Source organism: Fragaria vesca, linkage group LG7 (genome assembly GCF_000184155.1).
Source record: "Fragaria vesca subsp. vesca linkage group LG7, FraVesHawaii_1.0, whole genome shotgun sequence".
Lineage (NCBI taxonomy): Eukaryota > Viridiplantae > Streptophyta > Magnoliopsida > Rosales > Rosaceae > Fragaria > Fragaria vesca.
The window spans coordinates 825,759-851,203 of NC_020497.1; the positions used below are offsets into that span (position 1 = coordinate 825,759).

General features: G+C 41.4%; 1 protein-coding gene across 1 annotated transcript; it reads right to left on the reverse strand.

Moving 5' to 3' along the window:
• Positions 1-6,633: 6,633 nt before the first annotated feature.
• LOC101305400 (E3 ubiquitin-protein ligase RING1-like) lies at positions 6,634-9,135 on the reverse strand. The gene is made up of 2 exons (XM_004306434.1): positions 8,486-9,135; positions 6,634-7,117 (listed from the first exon to the last, which is right to left on the reverse strand). Exons 1-2 carry the CDS (start codon positions 9,021-9,023, stop codon positions 7,104-7,106), a joined length of 552 nt encoding a protein of 183 aa, XP_004306482.1. The 5' UTR covers positions 9,024-9,135; the 3' UTR covers positions 6,634-7,103.
• Between the last annotated feature and the right edge of the window lie 16,310 nt (positions 9,136-25,445).

Below are 25,445 nucleotides of genomic sequence, written 5' to 3' on the forward strand. Positions count from 1 at the left end.
ACCACCTTGGCGACAGCCACCTCCCCAGCCTCCACTTGCTTGTCCTTCTCTTACATAACTTCTTTCAGCTCAGCAACCTCCTTCCCAGATACAGCAGCCCGATCTCAGAAGACATCAACATCCTGCTCCACTTGCTCCAGACGCTACGAGAGGGCATGGTTGTTCTCCTCTGTCTCCCTTTAGCTGCTGACATTTAGCCTCCGCATCCCCTTGCAAGTGGTTAATAGCCCTCTCACTTGCAGCGTTGCTTGCAGATACGAGCCAGAGCATAAGAAAAAAATACAGACATTGAAAAAGAGCAAATTGAACATTATGTACTCTCACCCGAGTCAACTTCTCCTTGGCGAGAGCCACACCGGCCAAGGGATCAACCTCCTCTAGGGCATTAATGTCACGAGCGCGGTGCCACATGTCATATGCCATTTGTGCCAAGTAAGGCTGCACCTCCCCTGTCCCCTCCAATGCCTGGGTGATCTCAGCCAAGCTCCCGGAATGCCCTTCCCTCTGGGATTATTTTGGTTGACCCTCACGAGACGACTCCACCCTCTCTTTCCTCTTCCGAGTCTTTGTCACAACAACCTCCCCGGATTCTTGCCCTAGGGGTTCCACTTCCTCCACCACAAGGTCCTCGCCACCAGTTCGGAGCTCGCCCATGTTATCCAAAGATGTGTCTTCCACTCCAACTGGCTCCAGGACAAGCTCTTCCTCAACCGGAACTTGCTCATGATAATCCCCGTGGTCGCCACCCTTGGTTTCCGTCTCCTCGTCGTTCACTTCTTGGTCACCCAAGCCCATTACTTCTGCCACCAAGGGAGGCACATAGGTATAATCCTCATCCGCCAGATTCAACCTTATAAAGTCATCTTCACCCTCGCCAAGCTCCACCTCTTTCCCTTCACTAGTCTCCAAGTCGATGTCATATCGCTTGGCATGAGTAGCCTCGGCAAGCAACCCATCCAGCACATCCTCGTCAGAGACCTTGTCGTAAGGATCTTCCTTCTTTCGCGACCCATCGTCCCGCGGCATTGTCACTGCACCAGATAGAAAGTGAGGATCAAAAAAAAAAAAAAAAAAAAAAGACATAACCCGTGAAACCATTCAAAGCAAAATCAGACCCGGGACCCGGGCATAACCGAAATGACTATATATGCCGAGATGGCATATCCGGTACGAACTCCTACACTTGAATGCCCACAACACCCGACGTATCCGACGCTCCATCAGCTCGGTTAATTTATATTCTTGGGGCACTACACAAAGTCAACAGTCAGCAGGGGCAGAACAGTACAAACAACAAGAAAACACAAGACACAAAACACGGTACCTATTTTTTGGAAGGCCCTGGGAACTCAGAAGGGATGTCCATGCCACTCTTGCCATTGCCCCCCAACAAGGAAACACTTCCGTCGCTAACTCTCGTTCGTCGAGGTGGGCAAGTCTTCCACCAGGATCTTGAACTTCCCCCGAGACTTTAACGTAACACAACCCCGGCTGCCCTTCTTCGCACAATACACCATGTGCCAGCACGCGTTGAACTCCTCGAAATTGGGGAACTCTTGCCCCAGCAGACGGAATAATACCCCTATCCCCAATATTTGCCTCAACATATTCGGGGTAACTTGCCCTGGGGCGACATGCAAACACGCTAGAGTGTACTGCACGAAAGGGGGCAGCGGGAACATCAACCCGCACCTTAGTTGGTACTTGTATATCAAGGTGAAGTTGTCCTGCGGATCAAAAACTTAACACCCTTGCCGAGAGGCCACAATAAGACCTCATCGGGAATACCCCAGTTCTGCCTAAGAGCTTTTAACTCTGACGACGTCATACTCTCGCCAGGAGGATCCCAGAACGAGTCGTCATCTTCCCGAGATCTCGCCATGCTAAACTTTTCTACCTCCTGCAAGAGAGGGTCAGACGAGGAGACGTGAGACCCAGCATCCGTAATAGAATTCCCTCCCCTAAGTCAAGTGCAACCTCCGCCATAAGATAATTCACTTCCTCCTCCCACCGGTGCAAGGTGTCCGAATCAAGATCAGTCGAGGTAGAGACAACCACAATCTCCTCGTTGGACACCCACACCAAATCTGTCATACCCTACATCCTCACATGTTAGACTCTCGCTACCTTAACCCTAACTAACCTGACAGCAAACCACCAATCCCTTACTGTAGACTCTCCTAGCAAAATCACAAATGATGCAAAAACCACAGCATAACCCTACCGATTCGACACAAAACAGAAGTAGAACCCAAAGAAGGAATTGACAAGTTCATACCTCGAAAACTTGGATATGTGTAGTGGCAGTGAAGCTGGTTGCAAACAGCCGAGCGCTTACACTCGATCGATCGAGGATGGAATTGGACATTCCCCAGGTTCGATTCCACAGATCGGCGAAACCCCTCTCTGGAAAATCGCAAACCACTCTTTTAGCCCTAGTCCCTCTGTTTTCGAAATGCAAACTCCCTCCTCCTGTTTTCTCCAGGCCTATTTATAGGCATCCAAATTAACCTCGACCGTCTAGATCTCCCCCATCTCAATGGTCAGGGAATAGCCACGTCGACCATGATCAAGCGACGCATTCAAGACGTGCCCCACGATCCCACGCACGCACGTCAGTTACGCGCACGTTACAAAAAAAAAAACCAACGAAACCGTTACGACCCTAAAACTCGTCATAAATGACCACGTGTTCCTCATAAACTGGCCATTTATGACACACATGAGATATGACGCAAAAGTTCGTATCGAGTTCTCGGAACTCAACCCTAGCCTCCTCGCAACTCTCGCGTGAGGACTTAGGGACTAGGCACCATGCCTCCAACTCCCGGTTAAGACACATTCTCGGCACAATTTGGGAATAACTCCCCACCCAAGAGCTCTCTTGGACTGGGGACTTGGGAACTTGTTAATACACAGCCAAAACACTTGGCCATGCCGAGAATATGATGTCATTACCCAATCACCGGAGATCATTCCGGCCAAGGCACCACCAACAAGACCTCCTTGAGCAACCAAAGAGTGGAGGCATAACAGTAATACACATGCTAGACCCACTTAGTAACTGCTAAACACCCCCGAAAGGGAAGAGACTGAAGAACACCATGAAACAGTCCCACATCAGGAACTAATGACAAAACCTCCAATACTAGCCTATAAAACAGGCACAAATTCCCAACAGAGGTAAGTTTACTACTACTCCCATACTCACGTACTATACAAGTAGCAATCAAACGCTGACTTAAGCATCGGAGAGTCGAAGATTGGGCCACCCCAATCCCGACTCCTGACGCATTGTTGCTTGTGCAGTTACAGGACCCGGAGCAAAGGATTCGACCTCCCGTCCTGTGATCCCGGGAGAGGTAGAAACATAGGTATATACTCTCGCCTATCCACAATCGCTCAAGAAGAAGAAAATCAAGACTCGAACGCAGCAAAGAATCCAAGTTGCACTACCTCAACGTATTGGCACGCCGCGCAGAAGAAGTGTTCGAGAAAATCCAGGTTCACCCCGAACAAATTAAGCCTAAACTCTACGACTTAGAGAGTGAATGTCAATTCCGGAGTTTTTGCAAGATTCTTCTCCAACTTGGACCCTGCCAGCTTTGTTTCTTTTAGTTACCTTGAGATAATCTTGTTTTAGGGCATCCATTGGAGGGAGGTTTCTTTCCACAACCTTGATACTCTTTGCTCTCTGGGACTTGGCCAAAGATATCTTGACCTTCTCCTTCTCTAGCTAGTTTATTCAGCTCTTCATCACATTACCAAGATAAAATTTTGGCGTTGCTCAAAAATTGCTTTGTTTTGTGAAAGCCTTCTCCAACAGGGAGTGTCGTTGAATACATTCATTCGCCACTCTTGCAGCTGCACCGGAGGCCTCAAGGACAGCAGGGAAATCTGCGATTTTTGCTTCCAATTCTTCCAAACCACTAACCTCATCTTCAGTAGCTTGCAGCTTAAGGAAGATGATGTACTCAAAAGCTTTCTTCACAGTATCTCTCCAAACTTGCATTAGATAATCCACTAAGAAAGTGTCTTGCACATTTTCAGATGCAACAAGTATCTCTAAAAGTAACTGTTGAAAGCCCTGTAAACCGGTCATGTAACTGTTTATATAACTAGCAATGTAAATACTATTTATCTGATTTGGACATGGAACTAGCAATGTAAAGTTCAAAGTAACTACCTTTTTTTTTATATATAAAATTGTTAATATTTGCAGTGTACCGCTGCACCACAACGCCATCGTTTCGCTGCAAAGTAATGAACTTACTAATTGTTTATGTAACTGTTACAAAGCATATATAACTAGTCATGTAACCGTTGAAAGCCATGTAACTGTTTATGTAAGTAGCAATGTAACTACCACTTATTTGTTATGGACATGTAACTGATAGGGAAACTAGAATGTAACTACGAATTGAAGTAACTGACAATATAACTAGCCATGTAACTGTTGAAAATGATGTAGCTGGTCATGTAACTAGCCATTTTTGGACATGTAACTGACAATGTAACTATTTAAAGTCATGTAACTGGTTATGTAACTACCAATGTAACTACCACTTATTTGTTCATTAGTTATCAATGAACTAAAAAGAGGGAGTAAAGGCGAGGTAGTGTTGGCGAAAATGGACTGGAGGTTGATGATGATATGTAACAGTTAAAATGGATGGACTGGAGGTTGACGATGATATGTAATAGTTAAAATGGATACGTAACTATCCATGTAATTATTGAAAACCATGTAACTGGAAATATAACTAGCAATGTAACTATCTTTTACATGACATGAACATGTAACTGTTGTTGTAACTATTAAAATGGATAAATAGCTATCCATGTAACTACTGAATGTCATGTAACTGGCAATGTAACAACCTTTTATTTGACATGGACTTGTTGTTGCAACTGCTAAATTAATATGTACTTATGTAGCTATTGATGTAACAACTGAAGGTCATGTAACTAGCATTTAGTAATACTATTTTGTTGATATTTGCAATGTGTCATGAACATGTAACTGGCAATATGTAACTATCCGTGTACTGACTAAGCTTAAGTAACTGATCATGTAACATACAATAACTACTTAAGTATCAGGAAGAACAAGCAGAAATTCATGATTGTTTGTAAAGATCCAAACATACCATATAGATTTATGGTGCATGCTCTGAGATTACACGAAATGTGATTTCCTCGCAGGTCCAAACATACCATATAGATTTATATCACATATACATGAGTTTGTAAAGATCCAATTGACATTGAAGAAAACAGTGATGATCAACCTATAGATGCACGCTTCATATAAATAAACTCGTGATTGTGTAATCGATGCAATTCATTTGACTCGAGCGATCTGCTCGACGTAACAATTGTTCCCAGTGAATGAACAGGCTTACATTTACATACCCTATCTCTCAAAGAATGAAGAAAACAAGAAATACACTCATAATAGGAATAAAGAAGAAACGAATATAACTCTCAGTAAGCTAACACACACCAACGCACATATATACAGGCAAATGATGATGAGACTAACGCGCGCACTGTAACAATCTTGTACATGGAAGCTTGAGACAGAAATGTAATCAATCAATTGAGATGTAGGCTGGAGTTTGAATTTTGTTGGTAACTGGGGGAATGCAGGTCCCTGGATGAAGGAGAGAGCTCACCACCGGCAGGTAAGTCGGCAAGAGTGGCGAGCATGCGACGAATACTTACAGATCGAGCTGGTTTGAAGCTATGGGATCTCATCATGTTGGATTTGGAGGAGAAGATGTTTGATGACTTGGAAAGGATGAGATACACCAAACCCTGAACCAGGAAAAACAGGGCTATCTTCACCAACGTATCTGCTAAGCTCAATTCCATGGTGTAGATCGAGATAATGAATATGATCGGTAGTTCTGCTAGCTAGTTATCTGCTTCCAGATCGATGAACAATTAGTAATGGAGATGGACATGCCTATATATGTGTATATTTATAGGGAATTAAGGGGTGTGCGTGGATGATGAATGAGTTAGCCAACCTGTTTGACTTGCCGTAACACAAGTCTAGAATTGGTCGCGTTCGTGGCAATTACATGCTGTGTTGACCAAACTAAACATGTTAAGCAGTTGAGACTTGAAACTTGAAACTTGAAATGTCAAGCAGAAGAAGAGGGAACTGGGACTGGGTCAAACCAAGTAGTCCTTGATTCTTATCCAATACATGTAGATCCATGGCGATCATCATCACTAACCTAATCCAATTGCATGCATATTGAGTGATTAGGACGTGTTTGTCCGATTGATTCATTTCACGTGTAGAAATGACCGGGATATAATAAGCGCTAGACGACTTGTTGAAATGACCAAGCAGATTAGTTGCGCAGCCTGCCTGCCTTGCCTTTTGGCCTTCTTTTACTATACAGATCGGAGTCTGGGGCCGGCCGGATTTTTCAACCATTAGTTTCTTTCTCTTGCTTCCACGGCAAGTCTTAATCAGTTAATCTCCTCAGATATCAACGTGTATCTAACTCAACCCAACTCACCTCACCTCGATGATCACCAGCTAAAATCAATTCTCACATTCTATCGTACACAACTGAACAACTAGTAGTCAAATCCTACTTGGACATCTCTATTATCATAATAATAATAACATCACCCCGGCAAAAAAAAATATGTTATTTGGATTCTAGATGGAATCCGCACAGCTGCGACTTTTCAGTTTCACAACAAATATATCGTTGCCTGTGTCAGTGTGTCAAATACATGTTACATCATGGAAGAGTATTCCGATCAAAGGTTTACTGCTAAAGTGAACAGAGAAGTTGAGAACACTCTGATTCCACATAAACCACAGACGTAGACAAGCCTTCTATGAATTAACTGATGCTGGAGGCGAAGAAGGTAAATAGATTACTTGAACCCCCGGCTCTAAAAAGGAGTGGGAGAGGGAGAAGGTGGGAATAATGCACAATTGACGTTCATGAGATCTGTGTTATTGACTTGCTGAACCAACCAAAAAGGTAAACAAGAAAAAGTGGAACCACTCGCTGCAGAATTACACTCCAGTTTTTGTATAAGAACTTTCAGATTCATCCAAAACCATTTTACTGTAACCCACCTGCTGTCAAGATATTAGAATAGATGTATTAGTCCAGATCCAAATAATCACAAGCCTTAATTATTTGGTATTTTGTATTTAAAAGACGAAACAAGCTAGTTAAGAAACATGACTTTCCAGTTGACAGAGCATTGTAACCACCCTGGTCATCAGAAATCAGGAATATGCCATGCCAAAGCTAGGTCAGATATTGTAACTTGCATCCCAAACAATTTCATCAACGTGTTGTAATCGCAATGAAAACATCTATAAACCATTGATTAACAAATTATGGTATTTCTTTTCAAAGGGTTACTTTGGTTACAATCAGTTATTTGCTAAGGTACCATTTAAGACTACGCCTGTTTCCACAGAACAAGAGCAAAACAGAAATCTGTTTATCTTTAAAGTAGTCCCAAATTTGCATGAATAAGATTGCAGTTTGTAGCTTGTAGGAATCTTCAATTCAAATCCCACACAAAACTAGGCTGACCTGGTGGTAACCATCAAATTCATCCCAGGATGGCTATAATATAAATATATACAGACCTGAATGAATGATATGAAATAGTTCACTGCCCTCAGGTCTGCTAGAAGCAAAATGTGAAAGCAAAGCATTTTATGAATCATGATGTATTGTATAACTACCCAGTTCCTCAAAAGTGAATGTTAGGAAACTCCTGAAGCAAGCCTATATCAATTCCAAAGGATGGTAACCCTTTCCCTAAGCAAGCCAAATCCTTTTTCATTCCTTTTACCTTTTTGACAACATTAGACTAGAAAAGTGATAACTTGACTAGATGCAAGATCTCTTAGGATTGTAGGTGGCTAGTCATGTCTTGTCTGTAATTAGATACTGAAATTAGATCCAGAAACCACAAACCTCACTCTTAAACAGGTACTTGACGTTTAAAGACAGACACATGTAAGTAGTATAAGTTAAGCCACGTAACGTTGAATTTGTGATGCATTTGTGATGGTAAAACTTCAAAACTACTAGAAAGCATCATTTACGCCTAATTGTTCTGTAAGGTAGTCAGGGCCAGTATAGTTCTCTTGTTCTGTTTCAACAAACAAACGCCTTTTTTCTCATTAAAAATCTCTACGGGCTGTCAAGTAACACGAAAGGATCATGAATGTATACTTGGTAAGAATCTACCATTTACTGAAGAAAACAGATACAATGCCGAGACTCCTGATGCAAACCTGGATTCATAGTACAGGCAATTGTTGTTTACCTGAACCATTATACTAATGCTGTCATATCGAAATGTAATAATCTGAGTAAAATCCTGGAACCTAGCGAGCTATAAAACAAGAAAGCTGAGCTGTGATTGATAATTTTCTCCTACATTTCAAAGAATGAAGAAAGTGGGAAGGAAAACAAACCGTTGCGGTGGTCGTGGAGTTGAAGACGGTAATGGACAAGACGTTGAAGTCGGTGTTGGGAGTCTGGAGGGTGGTCGACGTCGGTGGGGAGCTGAAAGCGGCAGAGGGGGCATGAACTGCGGGAAGAAAGCCAAGGGAGGATGCAGTCAGGATGGTACACGTGGCTGCAAGCCAGCTGCTTAGCCTCCGCATCCTCCGCAAATTGCTCCTTACAAACAGCGCACACCGTCATTGAACGTGACGTCATCTTCACGGTCGGGATGACGTCTACGTAGGCCTTGGAAGCCGGCAGTAAGTAGACATTAGCGGGCGGGGGCGGAAGGACGTCGGCGGCGGACAGATGGTGGATCAGGCGGCGGAGGAGTGGGCTGTTGAGGCGGTCTGCTTCTGGAGCATGAGTGGAGTAGTCCATGAGCTCCAGGAGGTCGCTGAAGCAGTGTGGACAGGCGACGGTCGTCGCCGGCAGAGTCACGCTCATGTCGCACACGTGGCACCAGAACGTCAGCTGATCATGAACAATCTCCATCTCCATCTCCATCCAATATGAATTGGAAATTGGAATTATTTCTTGCCACACTCACCAGAACAGGTGAGGCCAGGGCCCTTGCAAATTTGGGGATTGAGAGCCAAGACGTAATTATAGATTCCTTATTATCATTTTTTTGACTGCTCTTGTTTTCTTTTCTTTTTTTCTTTTTTTACTGCGCTTGATGGATGTGAATATATGGTGAAATGCCACTGTTCCCATTTTCTCACTCCCAAGTCTCCTCCTCCCTCCTCTATCTAGAGGTTGCAGTTGCAGTTGCAGCAGGCTTCAACTGCAATCTTCTCATACTGTCTGTTAGATCGAATCATCTTCTTTTTTAGAGTCTTTTTTTTAACTCAACTTGAAGAGAACGTCAGCTGATCATGATAAACTTGCATACGCTAAACATGTGTATCCAAGCAATCATATTCTCATATATGTCACAAGAGCAGTGTAAATGTAATAGTAACCGTAGTTGTAACCAGTGATATAATATGATCAATCACCTAAGAAAGGTGATTCGCTTAACAGTACTTCGATTAACCGAGGTGTCAAAAACTCAAAAATTAACAAACAAACTCTCAAGACCTGTAACAAATACCAGATCAATATGAGCACATGTGTCAGAACTAAGATTAGAAGTCAAAAGCGACTCGGGTCCCAAGTGTTGATCAAAATTCCACCAAGCCAAAATCAAGGCTGCCAAATATGAAAAAGAAAACCCCAACCTCAAAGAGGTGAGAGAAAATCTTACGTGCAACGGTCGTGCCACGTCGACGGTGTGACCCACCAGTCACAGGCTGACACATTTTTTTTTTCCTAGCTCTTCTTCTTCCTCCCTTCCTCTTCTCCGGCGAAACCGATCCCCTCCGGCGAAAAAAACATGGCAGGTTCTTTCCCTCTGCCCAGTCGCCGTCGCCTCAAACCTTGAACCCCTCCCACCTCCACTATAAGCCTCACCGCTCCAACCTGCCACAACCACCGTCGAGCCGCGCCTCTACCAACCTGTGCAAATCACGCCTCCACCAACCAGTGTAAAACCCGCTGCCATGAATCCTTGTCACCCGTCGTTGGCTCATGGTAGATCCAAACGAAGCTTCGCCGGAGGGGATTGGTTTCGCCGGAGAAGAGGAAGGGAGGAAGAAGAAGAGTTGTGAAAAAAAAAATACGTGTCAACCTATGACTGGTGGGTCGCACCATCCACGTGGCACAACCGTCGAACCTAAGATTTTCTCAAGAGGTGAACCCTAGCCGCTAATCTATTCAACCAATTGTCTGCCATGTCACCACTGCCACACTAACTCTGGCTTGCACCTCTAACCATCAGGCAAAACAACTTCAATGCACATGTAGAGGACATGGTCCTGAGGAAGCCGCGGTCACCAACTCCTCGAGTAGACTCACAAACACGAAACACCAGCCTTAAGAGGATTTGCAACAATGCTCTTGTTCACTATTCAAGCAACCGTCAACTAGTTCTCCACCCTCTGTTGTCTACATACTCTTCAAGGAGGAATTTTTTTTTCCGCAATCGCTCTTCCATGCGCATCTCCTCTAGTTGGAGTTTTATTTAACAAAAGAATCTCATGCCTAAGAAAGTTAATCATGGCTTGTTTTTTTTTTTTTTTGGCTTAAACCTCGATGAAATGAGGGTAATTTATTGAAAATAAATAAGAGAACTATCCCGTAGTAGGAGGGATCTAACTCAACTCCCATCGAAAACAAAAAGCAAACCTATAACTCACAACAAAACAACGAAAGGAGAGAAGCCCCAACCAATCGCTATTACAAAAAGAAATAATAAAATTTGGGGGCACGTCCCACCACGTCAAACGTGATGAATTTATCCCTATTTCTTGTCGCCTATTTCATCCCGATGGAGAGGTAATTACAAAGCTATTTATGATTAATTTGTACCAAATGTATGTTGATTGGTCGGACAACGACAATATCTTTGTTAGAGGCACAAACATCACAATGCCTGCTATTGTAACCTCTTGACAGACTTCATGAGCTGTTGTATAGGCACTTTGAAGCTTGATTTTAGACTTTGTTTCCTTGGGTCCATAATGATGGGTTTTCATACTCTTTTTTTTTTTGAAAAGAATGAATAACTTCATTGATCGAAAAGATCATACAAGTCAACGAGCTCTCTTGCTTAATCTAAGGGATCTGAAGATGACCTATAACATCCACTGCTCAGGTAGCTAGTGCACCGAATGCACATTTAACAATGACTCCTAAAAACTCCTACACCTTGACCGAAGACAGCACAAAATTTAACCCATCAGTATATTTGCCTAGAGACTTTTATGGTGTACGTCAATATTGGTGCAATTGCGTTAAACCTTATACTAACTAAAGACCAAGAGATACAGGGCTATTGCCCACTCCACCCTCCAAAAGAAAAAACATTATTAGACACAAAATAAATTAAACTATAATAAAAAAATCAAGACCTAGAGGGTTCCTATACGAGCACAGCAGCCTCAGATTCTTTGAACGCACGCGCCTTCCATTTCTAGCTGTTTTTGAACTCGATCGTGAATTGGTCAGTTTTTTCTTCGTTTCTCTTTGATTTTCTGGGTTTTCTATTGAGCTCTGGTGGTGAATCCACCTTTCATCTTCTCCGCCCTTCCTTTAGGAAATGACGAAGCCTCTGAAACTATGCTTAGCCAACGCAAACGAACTAAATCTGGTGGTGATATCAACTCGGAGATGGAAGCACTCTGAGTTGAAGATCTTGACTCTTCTACTCAGATCCCCTCATCCATGTTTCCTAAAATGTCTTATGCTAGTTCTCTGAAGAATTCCACTGAGCGCTTCTCACAGACTATGTCTGAAGAGTTTGATTTTACTGATGCTGATTGTACTTACTCAATGGGTAAGCATGGTCAGAATGTCTCCTTCTCTGAAAAGGTGCATAACAAGCTAGATTTTGAATGGCGTTGTGCAGTTGTTGTCAAGCTCATGGGTAAGCCTAACTCTACTAATTCCTTTAATTTCATGTTAAAGGGTCTTCGTAGGAAATGGCAGACTAGAGGTGGTTGGCAACTTATTGATTTACCTAATGATTTCTTCATTGTGAAATTTAATCTTGAAGAAGACATGAACTATGCATTATGTGGTGGTCCTACGATTATTGCGGGTCAGACACTTGTTGTGCAGAAATGACATCCTGGTTTCAATCCTGATTGTGAAGTTATTGGTAAGATGGCTTTATGGGTCAGAATCTTGGATTTACCTGTTAAGTTTTTTAAGGACTTCACTGTTGCTAAGATTGGCAAGATTCTAGGTGATGTGGTTAAGGTGGATCCTCTTACTATTGGTCAGTCTAGGGGTAAATTTGCTAGGGTGTGTATTGAAATTGATCTTAGCAAACCATTAAGGCTTGTTGTTGAAGTTGAAAACATTGCTTATCATGTGGTTTATGAAGGTATATCCATGATTTGTTTTGAGTGTGGTTGTTTTGGACACCCCAAGGATAAATGCCCTTCCATTGTTACTGCTAAAGTTGATGTTTCTTCTCATCAAGACCCTTCTGAAGTGGAAAATGTTCCTAATGCTCAATCTGAGGTGGAGATGCATGCTTCTGAGGACATTGTTAAGGAAGATATGGGTCCATGGATGCTTATGACTTACAGAAACAAAAAGAAGAATGGCAATTCTGGGAGGTCAAAGAATCTGAATGCTTCTGGCTCTAGGTTCTCTGTGCTCCAAGAAGAGGAAATTAATGAGAAGGTTCCCAATGTTGAGAATGATGCTGACATGCCTTCTGGAGACACTCCTAATATTGTGAAATTGTGGAATAATTTCCAAGATAAAAAGAAGAAGACCAGTAAGTCCAAGAACAACCTTAGCTCTACATCCAATCCTAAACCCCCAATGGTGACCAGTAAATCCTCTCCTAAACCTTCTAAAGTTCTTAATGTGAATTTTGATGTCAATGTCTCTGATACTTTAGCTAGACAACCAATGAAGGATGTTTCCAATGTTGGCAGCAGTGGTATGACCAAAACTGATCTTCAGTACCAAAGGAAAGCTAAATTTCTTAACGGTTCCTCCTCTAAGCAGAATTCTCAAGTTTTCAAGAAACTTTCATTTGAAAATGTGAGCAGCTTCGCTTTAGGAGGTGATTTTTCTGCTTGCTTTGGTCATTCCCCTCCTGAGGAGTCTATGGAGGTGAATATCTTATAGCCTTTGCCTTCTAATGATAGTACAACTTTGGTTGTTGATAAAATCTTTAATGATAATAGCATGATTTCTTGTGAAAATGATCAGCCTTCCCATGATGGAGAAGGTATGGTTGATGCTTAACTGGATATTTTTATCCATCTCTTCCAAATGTTTCCAATGATTAAAGTCCTATTTTGGAATGCAAGGGGTGCTGGAAGTGATGACTTTTTGTCTGCAGTTGCAAATATTGTCAAAATAAATTCTGTTGATATTTTAGCTATATGTGAACCTTGTGTTCAGTTTCAAAAATCTCGTGATTCTCTTTTAAGGATTGGTTTTTCTGATTTTGAAGTTGTTGAAGCCATTGGATTCTCTGGTGGTATATGGTTACTTTGGAATAAAAGTAAAGTTTCTGTGAGCATTATTGATAAAAATTCTCAGTCTATTTCTGTCAAAGTCAATATTCCTGGGAAATTTTGTTGGATGCTCTCTGCTATCTATGCCAGCCCTACTCACTCCATTATAGCTAACCTCTGATCCTATTTTGATAGTTTGACTCAGTTAGTTGGCCTTCCTTGTATTTTTATTGGTGATTTTAACGAGCTGGTGTCTCCTAATGATAAAAACTGTGGGCTTTTTTATGAAAGATTTGCTGGTTTGAAGGACTGGATGAACAAAAACGCAATGATTGACATGGGGTTTACTACCTCTCGATTTACTTGGAGTAATAACAAGATCAAAGAGAGACTTGATAGAGGTTTTTGCTGTTGCTCTTGGAGAAGTTTATTTCCTGAGGCTTTTATCCAACACTTGCCTAAAACTAGATCTGACCACTGCCCAATCTTGTTACAGCTTTTCTCCAATAATTTTGTTAATAAACTTGACACTCCTTTCAGGTTCCAAGCAATGTGGTTTTCTCATGCTGATTATTCTAAATTTTCTGAAAGCACCTGGAAAGCTCTCAATGGTGATCTTAGTACTAAAGTGCAACACATGGCCTCTGCTCTCTCTCAGTGGAATAAAGATGTTTTCAGACATCTATTTCAGAAGAAAAAAAGACTTTTAGCAAGAATTAGTGGAATTCAGAAAGCTAGAGACAGGTATGAAAACCCGTTTTTAATTAATTTGGAGGCTGATTTGATTCATGAATATGAGAAACTTAGAGATCAAGAAATATGTTCTGGAGGCAAAAATCTAGGGATGATTGGATTAGAAATGGTGATAGAAATACAAAATTCTTTCATCTAACTACTATTGTTAGAAGGAGGAATAAAATTAAGGGTCTCTTTGATTCCAGTGGAAACTAGTCCACTGATTCTACTACTATCAAGAAGATTGTTGTGGATTTTTTCAGTGATGTCTTCTCTCAGTCAGTGCTTGATGATATTAGGATTACCATTCCTTGGCTCTTTCCCTTTATTGATCAACCCAAATTTGATGATACCATTAAACCTGTCTCTCTTGATGAAGTGAAATCTGCTCTTTTCTCTATTTGTGGTTTGAAAGCTCCTAGTCATGATGGTTTCCCTGCTATTTTCTTTCAACACCATTGGCATTTGCATTCTTCTGAAATTTTTCAAGTTGTTCAAGAAGCCTTTTGCACTTCTTCTATCCCTGCTGGCTTAAATCATACAATAATTACTCTTATTCCTAAAGTGGATGGTCCCCAGCACATGATCAACTTTAGGCCTATTAGTTTTTGTACCACCGTGTACAAGATTATTTCTAAGATTATTGTTGCCAAATTAGAACTTTGATGCAAGATTTGATTAGTCCAAATCAGGTTAGCTATGTGCCTGGGAGGAATATTTCAGACAACATTATGATAGCTCAAGAAATGCTTTTCAAGTTTAAAAAGTCCATTGGTAAGACTGGTTTCTTTGCTTGGAAAATTGATCTGTCAAAAGCTTATGACAGGTTCAATTGGAATTTCATTGAAATGGTCTTGTTTGAAGCTCACTTCCCTAGGCCCCTTGTTAAACTGATTATGCATTACATCACTTCTACCAGTTTCAAATTAGTTTCAATGGTGAGTTGACTGAATCCTTTCAGGCCAAGAGAGGCATTAGGCAAGGTGACCCTTTCTCTCCATATATCTTTTTTCTGTGTATGGAAAAGCTTTCCCATTTAATTCAATCTGCAGTTGATTATGGCTATTGGAAAGCTGTTAAAGCATCTCAATCTGGACCTAAAATTTCGCATCTCTTCTTTGCTGATGATCTTATCCTGTTTACTGAAGCCTCTTCATTGCAAGCTTCCCTTCACAAGACTTGTTTGGATAATTTTTGTGCTCTCTCTGGACAAACTGTGAGTTTTGAGAAATATCTTTAGTGTTCTGCTCACCCAACACTTCCAAGTCTACTGCTTCTTTGATCAGCAATGTGTGTGGATCCCCTCCACTTGTGATCTTGAAAAGTATTTAGGTATGCCTCTCATTCATGATAGAGTCAATAAGTGCACTTATGCTGGTTTATTTGACAAAGTTCAGAAAAGGCTCTCTAGTTGGAAAGCTTTGCTGGTAGACTTACTTTGGTGCAATCAGTTACTTCAACTATTCTTATGTATGCAATGCAAACAGCTAAGTTTCCTGTTAGTCTTTGTGACAAACTTGATAAACTAAATAGAGACTTCATTTGGGGTGATGTTGAAAACAAGAAAAGGGTTCATCTTGTGAACCGGGACACTATCTGTCAACCTAAGTATTTAGGTGGATTAGGGATCAAGAAAACTACTGATATGAATCAGGCTATGCTCTCTAAGATTGGTTGGAGAATTTTCCAACATGATAATGGTCTCTGGGCTAATGTGTTATATGCTAAATACCTTCAACATGGTTGTTTGTTTGGAAATGATTATAAGCCTCCTTCTGATGTTTCCAGTACTTGGAGAGGTGTTATGCATGGAGCTGAGTTGATCAAAAAGAATTTAAAATGGCATGTGGGAAATGGCAATTCTACTAAATTCTGGTACGATTTTTGGCTCTTGCCTCAAGCCCTTATTAACTCTGCTCTCCCTTCTGCTGTTATTTTTGAAGATATTGTGATTAGTAATTTCTGGAATGCTGAGGGTTGGGATGTGGAGCTTCTGTTGTCTGTGCTCCCTAGAGAAATTGTAATCTTATTGTTAATGTGCCTCCTGATTTTAGTGACAGTGGTGATGATACTAGAATTTGGTGTTCTACTTCTAATGGCCAATTTTCAGTGAAGTCTACCTATAGCTTTATTTTTGATTCTTCTGATCCTGTGAACCCTCAATGGAAAGCTATGTGGAAGCTTGACCTTCCCCCTAAACTCAAGACCTTTTTGTGGACTATTCTTCATAAAAAGCTGCTCACCAATGTTCAATGTGCTACCATAGGCTTTACTTCTAGCCCTTCGTGTCCCATTTGTCACTCTGCTGATGAGACTCTATTGCATATGTTGAGAGACTGTCCTAGAGCTAAAATTATATGGAGAGCTTTCAGTAAACCGGTTTGCATTGATAATTTTTTTTCCAAGATTGGCCTGGTTGGATTAATGCTCAGCTGCAATGCCATATTGTTGTTCAGGAAAATATTAGCTGGAATTGTCTTTTCATTTTCATTTGCTGCTTTATATGGAAGTGGAGAAACAAGCAAGTTTTTGAACCTGGTTTTGTTTTTCCTACTGGTTTCAAAAAGATCATCTGGGACTATGCTTTGGAATGGAGAAAGTCTAAACTGAAATCCAATGACAATTACATGTTCAGCTATACTATGCATGCTTGGAAAAAGCCTCCTGAAAATTTTTTCAAGCTCAATGTTGATGGAACTAGAGTATCTCCTATTTGTAAAATTGGTGCTAGTGGTGTCATTCGGAATCATTATGGTGATTGGATCAGTGGTTTCCAAATTAATCTTGGAGTTGGAGAAATTTTGGATGCTGAAGCCTAGGGTCTTTTTCAGGGCCTGAAGCTTGTTGTTAGCTTGAATATCAAGAATCTTATCATTGAGTCTGATTCTGCAATCTTGGTCCAGCTGATGAATAACTCTGAGTTTGGCAATCATCCTTTAGGATCTCTTTTTCAGGGATGCAGTAGCTTGATGAACAAGATGGAGAGTGCCACCTTATCTCATATCTTCAGAGAATGCAACTCTACTGTTGATGCCTTAGCTAAATGCAACATTTCTCATGAGCTTGGCCTTGTCTATTTTGACAGCCCTCCTGCTCATGCTGCTAATGCATTCTTAGATGACTTGTGCGCTGTTTCTAAAGCCAAGAGAGTTGGCAACTGTTTTAGTATCTAGTCTTTGCTTTTCTTTTGTTTGTGCCTTTTAGGCACCTTCTATAACCAAAAAATAAAAAATAAAATAAAAAAATCAAGACGTAGGCTAGGCCCAAGCCTTAACAGAAGAGTCCACAAACAGCAAACCAAGCTCGGCAAAATCCAACGACAGCCGTCGCCGCCGATCTGTCGATTTCCGTCTCACTAGGATCACCAAACCGACCATAAGAACTTTCGACGCACCAAAGATTGCTTCACACTACCATAAACTCGACACTCCTAGGCTACCTCCGGCAACGAACCCGTCACCGTCTAGCCGCCCCCAATCTCGCACAAACAAACCAACAATCGGGCCATCGAGAGACAAAACCAAATATGGCCACCGACATGAGCTCCTCTTTCCTCTCCTCTAAGACAACTGCCGCATAACCCTGGCCAGATAAGAATGGCGATCGATGCACCAGCCTCACAGATGTGATCATGTCCCGTCCGACGATGACAAAAAGGCACGCTGCCGGACAAGAGAAAAACCCTAGATTTTGCTCTCAAGGGCGTTGCTCCTTCTCTCGCAAAGTTTTCATTTTCATACTCATTCATTAGTTTGTTTTATTTTATAGAAAATTTTAACTAGCCTATTATAACGCCATTGTCCATAATCAACAGGCTTACTTAAATAAGTGAGAAATAGTGATACTGTAAAATAATCAAGTCCAATTAATGTGTCATGTTGTATTACCAACTTTTTATTAGGCGCACCCTTCTTTTCTCTCTAGGGTTTCTTCTCCTAGGGTTTTCTGACTGCCCTGCTGCTTTACACCCAAACCTCTCGATCTACAATGTCTGATGAGGTTTCTCAATGCTTCACGTCGGCTCTGGCCATCCATGACGGTGATTCTCCATCTTTCAGTGTCATGAGGTCTTCTCCGGCGCCGCAACAGTTCTTTGTTGTTGGTAGGCTTCTTACGTTGAAGCGCAAGATCCTAGATCCAAAAGCCGTCATTGGCACTCTCACCTCTATATGGGATCTCCATAATCGTCTCCAGATGAGGGCCAAGACGGACCGCTTTGTGCTTCGTTTTACCAGAGCCGATGACCGAAAAAATATTCTGACTAGCGACCTTTGGTTCTATGGAAGATCTATGTTCGTTCTTGCTGAGTATGATGGTTTGGAAGATGTGACCTCTGTTCTGATTGATTTGTTCCCTGTCTGGGTCTAAATCAAAGGTCTTCCAGATGAACTTATGACTGATGAAGCGGTTGAGAAGGTGGGTTGGACACTAGGGCAGGTTGAACATGTTGATCAGATGAACATCAGAAGGGGAACCTGGGCTCGGGTTTGAATTTTGCATAAGCTAAGTATGCCGATCAAGGAGGCTTTCGGGGAGATGCCATTCGAGTTCAGATCAAGAAGATTTCTGGTGAAGTTGACCGTGAAGTATGATCAGATGGTGGGCTTCTGTAGGGTTTGTGGTCTCCTAGTGCATTCAGAATCGGGGTGTGCAGGTAAACCTGACCTGCTTCCTCAGTTTATTGAGATTGAATCAATGAAGACTCCTTTTGGATTTGGGGGAGTAGCTAGGGTTTCTGGAAACCCTAATCCTAATCCTAATCTAAAGGTGCAACCTAGGCTCTTTGCATAGCAAACAGATTTGCAGGTGGACAAAGTGAGAGGTGGTTTCTCAACTTCAACCATGTCATTCCTCAAAGCGGTGGTTAACCCTTTTGCAAGCCCTAGCACGCTGCCGAAATTTTCTTTCTCTAACCCAAGCATATCGGCAGCCAACATGGCTTTGAAGTTGGATAGGCTGCGGACTCCTCCTGTTTTGCAATCGGTTCCAATTGCAGCGCCAGCAGTTGTTGTGGAGTCTCCTCAGGTATATACACTTACCCCATTTCCGGTGTTAAGAGAGGCCCGGAACTTGCTTTAGTTCCTTTGGGGAAACGTGGTAAAGGAGATGAGGATTCAGAGTCTATGGCTTTGGAGCCTTATGTGCTGGACTTCTCACCAGAGATGGCTCTACCCTATTTGGGTGGTGTGATTGTGGTTTCTCCGGCGAAGAAAAGGAAGCTAGGTCGTCCAAAGGGTTCTTTGAACAAGAAACCTGCTGGTGTTGTCGACCAGACTGTGCAGGGGTCGAAAAGAGCTAAGAAACGCTCTTTTGGAGCTCGAAAAATTTGAAGAAGGAGTTGGATAAAACACAAGTTCCTGTGGTAAGTACTGAGTTCTCTTCTGCAGAAGAGAGAGAGGCAGTAGCTGTGTATTTGGAGCCAGGGTCTGGTGTTCTTGCGGGTGGAAACTCTTCTGGTGGTAGCTCGTAGGGTCTCCTTTTCGGAATAGTTGGTTTTTGATGTCTTCTTAATAAGTTAGTTATTGTTCTAGGATATTCTATATCTTTTTAGATATTCTATATGTGTGTATTGGTCTTATGCCAATAGGATATGTAGTTAGACTAGATCTATGTATTCATATCCTTACCATATTGGTATTGTGTAATTCCTTATATAAAAGGCTCATATCAATGAATAAGATGATGATTCTCTTGCTATCTCTTTGTCTATACACTTTATACTTCATCACGTTATCATGCATTTTGTTCTAACCCTAGAACTAATAGCCCACCATTTTTTTTCCAAACCCTAAAAACCAAAACTGGAGGTTCTCAGCCCCACCTCGGCCGCCGCCGCCGCCGTCGCTTCCCGGCCGTCCACTCCGTTGCTTTCTTTTCATCTGATCAAGCATCCAAGTATTTACGGTATGTTTATTTTACAACCCTAAAACTCTTCCAAGTTCAATAACCTCGGGGGAGATAAAGTGTTTTCTCCCCTTCTTCTACTCCATTCTATGCTTGGGTCAGTGTATTTGCAAGTACCAAAAATCCCGAAATTTTATTCGCGGGTCAAGAGTGTGTTTGATCACTCTTGTTTCCTTCTTCGGGTTGTGTATGATCAACCATGACCTATCACCGGATTGTGTTTGATCAATCCGAGGCCTTTTCCGAATTGTGTTTGATCAATTCGCGGCTTTTCCGGATTGTGTATGATCAACCGAAGGACAAACCATTAAAAGCATTGTTTGTGACCTCTATCGAGTCTCATAACAGCTTGGTTTTATATGTAAGAGCAATGTAACATTCTGCTCCTTTGAGTTTTGACGTACTCATGCCTAAGGTGAATCTTCGCTTGGTATCTGTGGAACCTTTCATTGGAAAGGATTAAACCATATGTTTTGACCCCCATGCTAACAAGCCTAGATGCCGAGATTTCACATCTCATGCGTTCAAAGTCTTTGACGCGCCACATCGACAAAAGCCTTCAATGGCAATCTGTACAAAAAGTAATGACCACAAAGTACTGTGGAATGCACTCATGGAGTGTTTCTTGAAACGTTCATATAACTCTACTTGTTGAGTTATTAGTCAAGTGGATTGCTCACCACTTTAATTGACTACATATTTTTGATGATCTTTTGTGGCATCATGATCCATAATCTTTAGCGGATTCGATCATCATCAAGTTCTCTAGGTCCTCCAAGTTGGTTTGGAATTACCAACGAGACTTGATTTTGATCTTACAATTGCAAACGAGAATTGTATATACGCTAATGCGATCAACTTATTTGGGATTATCCCCTAATGTGGGGACAACAATATGGGTCATGGCAACGGCAGAAAACGTCGTGCCGATGTCTAGAAAAGAGGGGGAGGTGTCGCCGGCTCTAATAGCAACACTCCCGGTCTAGACACCATTTTGTCAAAACTACTCACGTCAGCTCATGACAATGCAACTGTTGTGGATCTTCGGATCACTGGTTCAAGATTGTCCAGCTCTTTCAAATTGTGAATGCATACAAAAAGGTACAGAAAATCAATATGAGGACAAGAACGTCATCCTCATGATCGCAAATTTCAAAGATTCGGATCTTGCTCTAGCTACCCATGACTTTGACGTCATTGGATTTTGTGTCTTTGTAATCTTCTGTGACTACAATGCTTGAATCATACTGGTCATTCAGGGCCGCGGTTTAGCTTGAATCTTGATGCCTCATAGCACCATGATCAATGTCACAGATACCCTCTATGCATTGAGAGGCAATCGAACCATATTGAGCTTTAAAGACATTCATGCTAATAGTTTTCATTTGAAAACACATTGTGAGAATGAATAAGAGTGTTCTTTTATCTATACCTTCTCATGAATGCGGACTGAAGCGTATCTTGAAGAAATGCATGAGTCAATCTAGTGGATTGTATGTCACTACGATTCGAATATCGAATCTCATGTTGTCGCCAAACATGATATTTGGGACACCGACTCATATAGGCTTTGGTTTAACCAAATTGGTCAACCTGGAAGAGATATAATGGTCCAAATTTTGAGAAATTCTCATGGACATCCATTCTTCCGCTCAAAACGAAGACATTCAAGATCTAGCATCACCATGAAGCATGGTGGTGACCCGGGGGACATTGACGTCACTCGAACACGACTCCAACTTCCTAGAGGTCGTCCGGTCAATTCCTCAAGCAATTGAGGTGCACCTGCCTTTTCTCAATGTCGCATTGGCCCCCTGCAATGCTCATTTCTCGTTTTGAAAGCCTATTTTTTAGCTAAATTAGGAGTGAGACCCTTCTACACTAAATAACACAAAAGTGAACATTCTATTCTTACGTCAAACTATGTAGATAGATACAACCAACTTGCAGACACCTTTTTATGTTTTATGGTGTTGGTTGAAGTGTTAACACACTGGTCACGTGTTACACTATTATCTACTGCTTATGCTGCTTATACTTCTACGGGCTCACTACCCATTTTTTAAAAAAGTTTATCGGGATGGAAGTTGAAGTGTCTTGTACCCCTGACGCGCCCGTTACCGGGCATGCGGCAATTAAGAACCTTTTTTTACAATCGTAGTATAAGGCAAATAAGGTTCAATCAATCCGGGGACTAAAGGTGCTCTTGTAACAATGGTCATGTAAAAAGTTAGTAGTTTGATATATATACATTTACAAGTACTGATTTACAAATATACATATGGTACAAGGTAATCAGGGGGGGTTTTGAGGTTTGTTCTAATGTTCCTACTAAAAGATAAAAATAAAAGCTAAACTAATATATACAAGTGATCGATTCATTCAACACATCCATCAGAGAGAAACTCAGATTCTGACCACACATCAAAGTTCACATTTCAACCTTAGCAATCCGATAACATGCCAATTCAGAGAACTAGAAACAATCTGAAAATACAAGCCTACGAGGTCATGCATTTTATAGTTCTACTTACTTATCCCTAGCACAGAACGTCTAGAACTAGGACATCTCATGCAAGGTTGCTATCAATACTACAAGTATCTGTCTACACTTAACATGAGTCCTTAGAATATATAGAACGAGATTGAACACAATTATATTGTGAACGTCACAACAGGGATTGCATAGTATATGTATTCAACCATATCTGTAACACAACTTCCACCACTAGAGATCTACACTTACCTACTAGGCTTAGCATAAATCATGACATTAGTTAGCATGCATTCTAACATAGGTATATCAAACAACAACACATACTTTCTAACCTATGAATTGACAAGATCAGATTGCTAAAAATATCATTAATGAAACTTTAGCATGCTTTACTGAAACTCAGAATTTACTAACAACATAACCATCGAAACAACATCCAAATCCAATATTTGAAAACCGAAAACATGTTTCTGAAATTGTAAAGGAAAACTAAACAAAACAGAGGTAGGGTTACACTTTATCAGTCTTCAAGAAGCTTGTAGACATCAACAAAGTGCTCCAGCTTCAAAGCTTCAAGGCTCCCAAGTTGCTGCTCTTGTGGAAACGTCCAACAAGGCTTTGGCAAGGAAGAAACTCAGCAAAGGAGAGGGAGAGGCTGCTCAGCAGAGCTATGTGTTTCCCTGACTTTTGTGTGAATGAATGATGGTTTGAAAAGTACCCAAGGCTGTCTATATATAGAGGAAATTCTTGTGGAACTTCTCCTCAAAACTGATGTGGGACTAGGAGAAATGTGTGGTTTTTCTTCTTTAGGAGCACATGTTTGACTTTTCTTCTTCCTTGGACAGCTTGGGCCTTCTTTTGGGCTTTCTGCATTTTTCTCTTTCATCCTTGGACTTGGGCCTTCTTTTGGGCTATCTTCTTCCTTCCTTGGACTGCAAGAAGGCTTCACTACATTTTTCTGCATTTTCTGTTATTTCCATGATTTAGCCTTCTTTTCTTGATTTATGCTCTAATGTCCTTTACAATCACAAAGCATGTTAGAAATGGCATTATTATGAGAATATCATAGCTAAATAGGGTAGGAAACACATTATAAAAATAGCACTTTGTGCTCATATCAACCCCATATTCACACGCAATACGGTCTCGCCGAGGCTACGACCAAGCAACTTTAGCTTATCGCTCGAACATTATTGATGCGCACCAATCTTTCTATCGCGTCTTGGGGCTATGTAATATTTGCATGCAGCTTTACTATTCATCTACAACCCACCATTATTGAATATTTTTGTACTACAGCTCGTGACTGTATACCAGGATTGCAATCCTTGAGCTCAAACAAGATTGAAACGGGTCTCCAATCCTTGAGCTCGGCTAAATGTTATTTCTAGGTGCCAAATCGCATTGTCACTGCGTACAATGATGGGTCATTTGAGATGAAGAAGTGTTTAGGTTGGATATGAACCTCCACCTATAAATCCGCATATGTAGAAACCTTGTCAGGTAATCTCATTCACCGCTAAATTGCGGATTGTCACTTTGATGAGACAATATTCCCGCCATTAGGGGGAGATAAGAACACAAGTGTTTAAGTGGAACGACGTGAATTGTCGTGGTTTGTCCCCACTAAGTCTCATCTTGATCCTAAATGCTTAAAGTGTTAAAGTGACGAGATCACATGCTGCAAATATGTCTGCAAGGATTGATGTCCTATCAAGAGGACATGGTGCGACCAAAAAAGTGTTGGTCTTGACGCATCACCATGGATGGTGATATGGTGACGCCATATAGTGGCAAAATTGGTATCACAAGGCGGTCTGGCTCCCCAAGGAAACCCTTAAGTTTGATATTTTCTCGCACTAGGAAGAAAGCGAGCTTGGCACAACCTGATCCATTGATCAATGATACTAAAATCCGTCTTATGAAGTCTGAATTGTGGTAATCGTTGGGGGACGCCTCAATGTCAAATCTAATCTATATAGAGATCTCTACAAGTATTACACTAGTGTACATGAGGATGTGGGATAATGAGTCTACTATCGAACCACCTTTCGTTGATAGATATCAATTTAGTTGATTGGCCTAATGGAAAGATGCAATCCAGCATTAACAAAGAGATAGGTCCTTGGGCAAGTAATACCGACACCGCAAGTTAAACCCTATCAACTATGTCTTTGTTAGATAGCGTAGTAAGAACAAGAGCTTAGACTCACCTTATGGCGCAAGGTCTCTCACTAACACGCACTGAGATCGACTACGATGAGATATGCTCTCGTAATGGATGTCATTGAACTCCACTACTTTGTCAGTTTGGTAGTTTCCGAATAATTGAACATGCAGCCTATGAATGTGGTCATAATAACATCTCTATGGGATCAGAGATATACATGAAGGTCTTAAACGGACTTCATTCATCCGAATCAAGTGGCTCCAAACCACAGGAGCATGCGTTTGCTAAATGTATTGAAACGCACATGGACTCTACTTGATTTGGAAGGGATATGGTGAATTATGCCTTTGTGTGTTCATTTCGGATTTACATGGACTCTTGATGGATCAAGAGATGCCAATATGTATCAACATCTGAAAAAAAAAGATCTTGGGAAGACACGGTCTCAATAAGGCACTCGATGACTGTATTGATGATGATTTTCCATCAATCGGCTTAGGCACTTTATAACTAGTGAGGCCTACATATACTCCCATGATTATTCAAGGTCTTTGCTCTAAAGAGAGATCTATTGTTTTGTCTAAAGCAAGATGACA

Coding starts and splice junctions, on each gene's coding strand:
- LOC101305400 (XM_004306434.1), bottom strand. CDS start 9,023: ATGGAGATGGAGATGGAGATTGTTCATGATCAGCTGACGTTCTGGTGC.